The sequence below is a fragment of the Crocodylus porosus genome, unplaced genomic scaffold (genome assembly GCF_001723895.1).
Source record: "Crocodylus porosus isolate Cpor-Errol unplaced genomic scaffold, CroPor_comp1, whole genome shotgun sequence".
Lineage (NCBI taxonomy): Eukaryota > Metazoa > Chordata > Crocodylia > Crocodylidae > Crocodylus > Crocodylus porosus.
Window position 1 is genome coordinate 8,290,226 of NW_017728911.1, and position 8,965 is coordinate 8,299,190.

General features: G+C 38.1%; 1 protein-coding gene across 6 annotated transcripts in view; it reads left to right on the forward strand.

Moving 5' to 3' along the window:
- Positions 1-6,467, forward strand: part of HERC1 (HECT and RLD domain containing E3 ubiquitin protein ligase family member 1) — a 163,961-nt gene extending 157,494 nt beyond the window's left edge. For all 6 annotated transcript variants that reach the window (XM_019533386.1, XM_019533388.1, XM_019533389.1 and 3 more), the window contains exons 72-78: positions 119-288; positions 467-632; positions 1,388-1,464; positions 1,935-2,187; positions 2,769-2,921; positions 4,239-4,544; positions 5,805-6,467. In XM_019533386.1, the coding sequence (XP_019388931.1) occupies positions 119-288; positions 467-632; positions 1,388-1,464; positions 1,935-2,187; positions 2,769-2,921; positions 4,239-4,544; positions 5,805-5,990 (1,311 nt within the window). In that variant the 3' untranslated portion in view covers positions 5,991-6,467. The remainder of the gene's footprint in view (positions 1-118; positions 289-466; positions 633-1,387; positions 1,465-1,934; positions 2,188-2,768; positions 2,922-4,238; positions 4,545-5,804) is intronic.
- Positions 6,468-8,965: the final 2,498 nt, after the last annotated feature.

The following is an 8,965-nucleotide window of genomic DNA, read 5'->3' on the forward strand; positions in this document are numbered from 1 at the left end:
ATGAAAGAAACTTTCTGAAAATTTCTAATAAATTGAAATCCTAATATTTAATTCTGAAAACATTTATTCCAGAAAGAGTAAAATTAAAGCGTATTTATTTTGTGCTGCTGTATTGCAGAATAGTACATCTCATTACAATGCTGGAACATGGGGAATAGTCCAAGGGCAGCTAAGACCATTATTAGCACCACGTGTCTACACGCTTCCCATGGTACGCTCCATAGGAAAAACCATGGTTCAGGGAAAAAACTATGGGCCTCAAATTACTGTAAAAAGAATATCAACCAGGTCAGTATTATTTTCAGAAGTACCCTTGAGACATTCAGAACATATTGGCATATGAGCATTTTCAAATGCAGTTTGAGTATTGCTGTCTAAATATATAACTATGATTTGTTGTGGCTTAGAGTGTACAAGAGTTACATACCTGTGAATTACATTGTTAGCAATTTCTTTTTCTTCAAAGAGGTCGGAAATGTAAGCCTATTTTTGTACAAATAGCAAGACAAGTGGTAAAGTTGAATGCTTCAGATCTTCGCCTCCCTTCCCGTGCCTGGAAAGTGAAACTGGTTGGAGAAGGGGCTGATGATGCAGGGGGGGTGTTTGATGACACTATTACAGAAATGTGCCAGGTATGTGAAGTATATTAAATCCCTTAGGTATTTGTTTAAAGCACTGAAGTTTTTCTTTTGTGGGGTTTCATTTTCCCCTTCCATGATCTCATTCTGCTTTTACCATGCATTTTGTCATATCTTCCCATTCAGTGGCCAGCCTGAATGCTAAACTGTTCTCGTAAGAGAAGGCAAATCCTCGTTCTCAGGGCATACCGTGGACTGTCTGAGAAGCTGTGTTGTAACTACTGCTGCAACAGTTCAAAGACTGCAACAGGCCTCATTAAGGCTGATATGCCCCTTCTGCAACATGAGAGAACAGCTGTGTGGGATCTGCAAGCTCCCATCCTGGTCAACCAGTATTTTTAGTAGAATAATTCTCTTGGAGTCCATGAATCCCTCCCTGCAGCCTCTGACAGTTGCATCTTGATTATGATCCCATTAAGTGTAATCACTGTACGGGCCACATTTAACATAGCTAAAAATAATACAGCAGTCTGAGCTATGCCAGCTATGCCCTTATGGTAGCAGTGCCACTCTGTTTTTCCTAGGAATGATGGCAAAAATAAATTGAACTTGGGTTCATTGGGTATGTATTTCTGGTTTCTAGATTATTATATGTTTTATCCTGACAGAACTGGAAGACAATATTATATTTAGTACATGTTGATTTTCTAAATAAAGCTTGAAATGCTTCCTCTGGCAAGTTGATTTTCAGTATAACATAATGTTCTAAGCCTTAATGCTCAAGAAGCACTTTCCTTTTTATCTTTAAGGAACTTGAAACTGGAGTAGTAGACCTGCTTATTCCTTCCCCAAATGCTTCAGCTGAAGTAGGCTATAATAGGGATAGGTAAGTTGGACTAGGTTTCATTTTATTACAGAATGTAGGCCAACAAAATTTAAAGGAAAAGCTTTTTGTATTGATTCTTTGATAACTTTTGAGGCTTCCTAACTGCTCCTGGAGAATATGGCCTCCCCTTCTATATTCACAGCTACTGATGAAATTATGAGGGTGTGGGATGGCATAATATCAAGGTATGCATATGCAAATAATGGCTCCAAAGAAGTAGCCTCCAGAAGGATGCTGGTGCCATAAATTAAAGCAATACTGAGGGTGCTGTAGCTTGTGGCCAATTTTGGGATGTGGCAGCCTTTGGTATTTGGAGGGTGAGAGGACACTAAAGCTACCCTCTCATACCAAATGCTGCTGTGGTGCTCTTGAACCTGAATATTTTTTGTCTTCTAGCCAACACAAGAGTGAAATGAGTAAGAGAAACTGATTCTAATAAAGTGTTTACACTGTTTCTGTGCTCTTTTTAGGTTTCTTTTTAACCCTTCAGCATGCTTAGATGAACATCTGATGCAGTTTAAATTCTTAGGCATTTTGATGGGTGTGGCTATTCGTACCAAGAAGCCTTTAGATCTTCATTTGGCCCCAATGGTCTGGAAGCAGCTTTGTTGTATCCCACTCATTTTGGAGGACTTGGAAGAGGTAGATCTGCTCTATGTGCAGACCCTCAACAGCATTCTTCACATTGAAGATAGTGGGATTACTGAAGAAAACTTCCATGAGGTAAACTACAGGGGCAGTATACCCCCAAAATAATCTGAAACCAGTTGTTGTCTGTAAACTAACCTTAATTCCATTACAGATTTATTAGGAAAATGAAGTGGTCTTTATAAATCAGGGTAATGGACACTTTATAACTACCTTAGATTGGCATTTCCTTCAGATATCCAGTGGACATGTCTACAAGTGTACATTTACTGCACAATCATCCAGATTACTGCTCAGTATGGGCCCAAACTGCGCAGTAGATATGGCGACTTATACCGACTTGAATGTAAATTTGATACTGGCATCATGCAGTATCAAATTTACACTCAATTAGTTACTGCTCAGTAATTCACGTATAGATGCCTTGCTGCACAGTAACACTGTATGTGGACTGACTTGGGACTTTAATCCCAAGTGAGTCCACACATGGCGTTAATGCGCTTTAATGCTTAAACGCATAGATGCAGTAATTTAGTGCACAGTAAATTTAAGCCAGGGTAAATGCACGTGTAGACATGCCCAGTGATTGATAAGTTTTAATTCCATTTTACTTGAGTGACTTTATCCTGAATATATTTTTTCTTTTCTGTTAATAGATGATTCCTCTTGATTCTTTTGTTGGCCAAAGTGCTGATGGTAAAATGGTTCCCATAATTCCTGGTGGGAACAGTATCCCACTTACCTTTTCAAACAGAAAAGAATATGTGGAAAGGGCAATTGAGTACAGACTTCATGAAATGGACCGGCAGGTAGGAATCTCGCTGTATTCTACCAGTTTTCTTAAAATAAACACTATCAGAGTATGCCAAGAAATAACAGAACTATGTTTGCACATTGCTTAGATTTTCAGTTTGTTTTTTGCAAGTACTCCATATCTTTTAAAAATGCACTACATCTCGCATTTCACCCAAACATCCAGAACACCAAGGAAAGGCACAAAACTACTGAGCAGCAGACCTTGTTTTATTTTCATTAGACTTGCCCCATTCAAAACATTAAATCGACTACCCAGTATTATGCCTTTACAGCACCACATGTTCTGGCCTGAGCCATCCCTAGCAGGGGGCCAAATCAGGGAGACTGCCCCGGGCTCTGCAGAGCTGGGCAGAGTGGCCATAGGTACTCTGTGCTGCTGCTGCTAGCTTTGCGTTGAGCCACTCACTACTCCCTCCCCTGCTGCCGCTGCTGCTGATGGCGCTGGCAGCTTCTTCGGGTCCAGGGAGCATGGAATTGGAGCGGGGTTGGGGAGGAGGCAGTGAGTGGCTCGACGCAGAGTGGCTTGATTTGCCCCAGGCCCTACACCCTGATCAAGTCGGCTCTGATTCTGGCAAAGTCATTTGAGTACACTGACATTTGTTTAACTTATTAAATATCTTCTGTGGATATATTTTTACATAATATTTGCCTGATCTGCTTTAAAATAGGAACTGCAAACACTTGTACATGGATTGAAAAATTGTTCACTAATTTACCTAAATACCTTTGCCCTATGATTTGTACAGTAATACTGCGTTATCTGAGCCTTATGTCTTAGTATAACAACAATAAGATAGGGAAATGCTTTCCCTCTTTTTCTGTAGATTAAAGTGCACACAATGGAATAACTGTTCCATTTTAGTGCAATAGCTTCTAAACATGAAGTCCTCAAGTCTTGCAGTTCCAAGAGGGACCATTAGCATGACCTCATACCAGTCCTAGTAGTGTTGTATCAAAAGCTTTTGGTTTAGCAGCTCCTCATTAGTGCTGATCACTCTTTAGTTTTCTTCAGAAGATATCTGAGACTTCCCTAGTTTACAGGTATTATAAAAACATTTTTGCCAAAAAATGGTCTCTGCAGTGGTTCTCTGTTTTATGAAGGGGATTATTTTCCTCTGGATGTAGGTATGCATGAATATACAGTATTTGTTAATTTAAGATGCGACTTAAACCTGTACTCCTAGCTGCCTTGTCAGTGTGTGCATTCAGTCTCAAAATAATAGCTTTACATAAAGGGGTTATAGTAAGGAGCAACGATAAATGTAATGTCACTTAAAAAAAACCCAAACCTTATTTTTTCTGAGTTACAGGTGGCTGCTGTGAGAGAAGGAATGTCTTGGATTGTCCCGGTTCCATTGTTGTCTCTTCTGACTGCAAAGCAATTGGAACAGATGGTCTGTGGAATGCCAGAAATCTCAGTTGAAGTTCTGAAGAAAGTTGTGCGGTACAGAGAGGTTGATGAACAGCATCAATTAGTTCAGTGGTTCTGGCACACTCTTGAAGAGTTCTCAAATGAGGAGAGAGTTCTTTTCATGAGGTTTGTGTCAGGAAGATCTCGATTACCAGCCAACACTGCTGATATTTCCCAACGATTCCAAATAATGAAGGTTGATAGGGTAAGATACTGTTTTCTTAATCCATCGTTCATTTCTGACCAGTTCAAATCGCTCCCTTGGCAATAGGTGCCAGGTTTCCCCAACATTAAGCTCTCAGACAATACATTGAGATCAGCTCATGACTGATAGTCAGGAGATTTAATTATGTATCAAAGCATGTATTACTCAATGCTTAAAACATGTCAATTTAAGTACTTAATGGAATTCAGGATCATACTTGCACCACATGGTGTGAATCACTGCACCATAATTTATCTAGCTATTTCCTACTGTAATACATTTTTCCTTTTAATATTTAAAAAAGGAAAAATCACAGCCCTAGGTTGTTGTTTCTAAAATAGTTCCCAAGCCATGTACTGTTGTTGAATAGTACACAAGGCATTTTGTAAGGGGCACACACCACAGCATTCCCCTTTATCCCTGTCCTTTTCATTTACACTTGATGATTAAGGTATATGGTGATCTGTGAGAAATATTAAGAGTGAAGTGATTCATTGGCCCGGACTTTTAGGAAAAACTGTTTAAAGACTATTAAATGACATGTCAGTTTAAATATCATGACCTTCTGCTGAGGTCTTTAAATCCTCATGAAGAATTGGCATTATTATATATTAAACACTGTTCAATCTAATTTAATCATTTTTTAGTTTGCTATTATGAAAAATACACTCAACATACTATGCGAGTGAGCGACTTCAGCAAAATGAAGACAAATAGTTCAGCTCTCACTGTTGGCCATCCAGTGCATCTCTAAATCAACTAAATCCCTAATCTTACCCATGTTGAAACCCATTAAATTCAAATACTACCCCAGGAAAAGATTTGCTTCTTGCTAATTCACAGATGCACTGTTTGAAAATTGATTTCAGCTTTTTCTTAATTTTAAGAACGAACTTTAAACAATTTTTGAACTAACTTATGAACATTTAGTCATGAAGATTTAAGGTTTCACATATCAACAGGAACAGAGAAAGTATTCCTAACTCAGGTATATTAAAAGTCCTTTTACAGGGACATGTCTGTGACACTTTGAGAGGTACATGGTGGAAGCAGTAGTGTTCTAATTACTTCCAAGATGAATTGGGCCATGCCAGTGTAAGAAATTTAGGAATTATTGCTTGGCAGAATTAATCGCATGACATTATGGGTGAGGGGTGCTTCTTTAAAAGGTTTTTTTTGGTTTGAAAAAATTTGAATTTGTTGCACCTTAATTTCTTTTATAGTGTTAACCATGTCCTACCTTTTGTCCATTTTCTACAGCCTTACGACAGCTTGCCTACCTCACAGACTTGTTTCTTTCAACTGAGGCTCCCACCTTACTCCAGTCAACTAATCATGGCAGAGCGTTTGCGCTATGCAATCAATAACTGCAGGTCTATAGATATGGACAATTACATGCTCTCACGTAATGTGGACAATGCAGAGGGCTCGGACACAGATTACTAACTTTCTGTGAACAAAACCATCTTCCTTTTATTACAAATAGTGCCCTAAGTCCAATTTCAATGTTTATGCAATTTTATGGTAACCATAGATGTTTTAGGAGCATAAAAACAGACATTAATAAGCAGTGGCCACATTTTAGTTACTCTAAATGTAACAAAAAATTAGATGTTTTTATTTTTTTGTGATTGTAAAAAAACAAAACAAAAGGAAAAAACAAAATAGTGCGCTCAGTAAATTTTTTTTCATATTTTGGTCACTTTTGATAAGTTTGCATGGAGCCATTTTGGTGCATTTTTGTTGGGAATGGTACATTTGTAAGCCCTCCCAGTGAACATGAAGAGTTGTACATTGTGTATAATTGTTCATTAGCAAGGACAGTTTTACATGAATATTCATATATTTATTTTGTTTTAATTTGAATTGCCTGTGCAGGGTTCCTTATGCAGAGAAAATAAAGCAAATTCAAGAATCAGTTTTTCTTACGTGTTTGTCAGCTGTTTATTAGCCTGAATGTTTACAAATGTTGATAGTGAAATTGCTTAATTGGCCAATTTTAACTATACGGGGCTGTACAGAAAGGTTGTTCTAAACCACTTAAAATGTTTAAAAATAAGTCACGAAATATATAGTTATTGTGCCCTAAATGTTGAAAGTATGCCAGCATTTTAACACTATAGCACGGGCTTCTTGAGTTACGCTAGTGCTTGCCACTTGTACAATGGAAAACTATTTGATTTTGACAGCTTCACTTCCTTCTTGCCTCTCATTTCAGTAGCTCTGTTTTTCCTCCAAAATAGCTTATGTTGATAGTTCTAAGTCATTACCACTTTGAGACACTGAGAATATCTTTTAAAACTATTTGTCAGAAAAAATACAGAGGGATCACTTTGAATCGGAGCTGAGGGAGGTCGGTTTTGGACAGAGGACAAAGAAGAAGGAATCTACAAATATCTCTTTTAATTGGTGGAGGATGCAGTTTTATAAAGGGTATGCATTTTATTTTATTCTCTATTTCTAATTCCGCAAGTCACATATCTGGTCATGTCTTGATACAACGAGAACACCGTCTTGATTATATTAACAGTGTGCATAATTGATAGAATGGTAATATACTTTATGAAAGGTAAAATCTTTTGGAGTGTAGCTGAAGAAAGGCTCTAGAGTAGATGTTTCTCCCACTGTCTTAGCACTACAGCAGGATCATGCCAAATCAGTATCATAATTTCCCACTGTATTTCACTTAAGACACAGGAAATCAGAAAGTTGAACTATAGCAAAAATGATAATTCTGTATTGACAGCTTTCTGTTAGATTTAAGCTCAGTGTTGGTATTTGGAAAGAACTCAGAGGGCCTGTCAACACAAGTTGCATACTGCACAGTAGCTTAATAACACTGTGGAGCAGCATGCCAGTCAAAACCATGTTAATAAGCTACTGCGCAGTGTTACTAGGTTACCACACAATAACCGTCACAAAAAAATGTGCACTGGCACTATTTCGTGGCAAGTGTAGTTATGGTGCGTTCAGTTAGTACTTCATTAAGAAAGTACTAAACTAAATGCACAGAACTATGGATCGTTAATGAACATGTAGACATGCCCAGAAAGACCATGACGAGTCAGAATGCTTTTCACTGTGGATTCCTCTCTGAACTTTTTGGATTTATCTTGTGAATAGTGTGTAGGTGCTTGCACCCTGTGCCACACTTACAAGGATCTCATAACACCCAGGTTGAAAATTGTGGCCTTTAGGAAAAGAGAATGCTAATAAGCCTGGGGTATTTGTTGGTTTGCCATTTGTTATTCATCCCATATCTTTCTTGATGAAGAGAAATGAAATCAGATGCTCTTAAGTCTGACTGACTTTCATAGCTTAGTCATTTGGTGATACAGTGACTGAAAAAGTGCCAATATTTCCTTATGCTGCAGTTCTAAAACTAAGCAGTTTAGTTTTCCAGGGTATTCACCGAGTCTATATTTCAAAGTGTGCTTATTATTTCTGTCTGATTTATAATCTGAATATCTATGATTAAACCCTGTAATGTTCAAAGTTGTCTGGTAACTGCTTGTTAATATTTACCATGCTATCAGTGCAAAAGATAGAAAGTTATTTCCTCATTTTCTGCCTTTGGCAATGCAGTATCACTTAGCCTTTGAATTATTTCTTCCTTTGTATTGCTTAGGTAGTCCTTTAGATTGTCTTAAGAAAAATCTAAGTTTTTTTTTTAAAAATGAAGTGCATTCAGAAATTGCCTTTATTGTTTGATTGATACTAGATGGACTATGACATGTCAGTGAAAATCTGAAGACTCTTCTGGGAATTGGTTGCCACATTATGTAATGGAACTATAAGAAACTTTAAAACTACTACACTTTTTAAAAATAATTTCTAATACAGCTCTTATGTGGGCATGTTCGTTTGTGCTGCCATTCCATTTCTACTTCTTGTGAAATAGTACAGACGATATCCCTTGTTGTACGCACCTGGTAAGTTAGCACCCAAGCACTACTTTGTGAAGAGTAATAGTTTGCTTATTATGAACAGCATTTTGAAAGAATCCTGAAAGTTTTGTGCAATCCGAGAATTGTAATCTTCCATTCTGTTATGAAATACAACCACTGCGTTACTAATGGTACTAAAACTGCAGTATTTACTTAAATACAAGATGATCCTGAATATAAGACTACCCCCCAGTAATTAGATTATATGTATGAAAATGTAAAAATGTGTTTATAATCATATTGGAGGGTTATCTTGAACCCTGCCCTGCCCCCTCCCCCAGCTGCATCAGGAAAAGTGTGTGTGTGGCGGGGGGTGTTGTTGTTAAGTGGCTCCCTTGCCATGTGCCCTACTCATTTCTTCCCCCTGCAGCTTTCTTGCCACTGGCAGCCCCACCCCAACTCCCCACATGCTTCTCCCCCCTCTCTCTCTTTCTCCCCCTGCTCTTCCCACTCTCTCCATCTTCCCCCCACCAA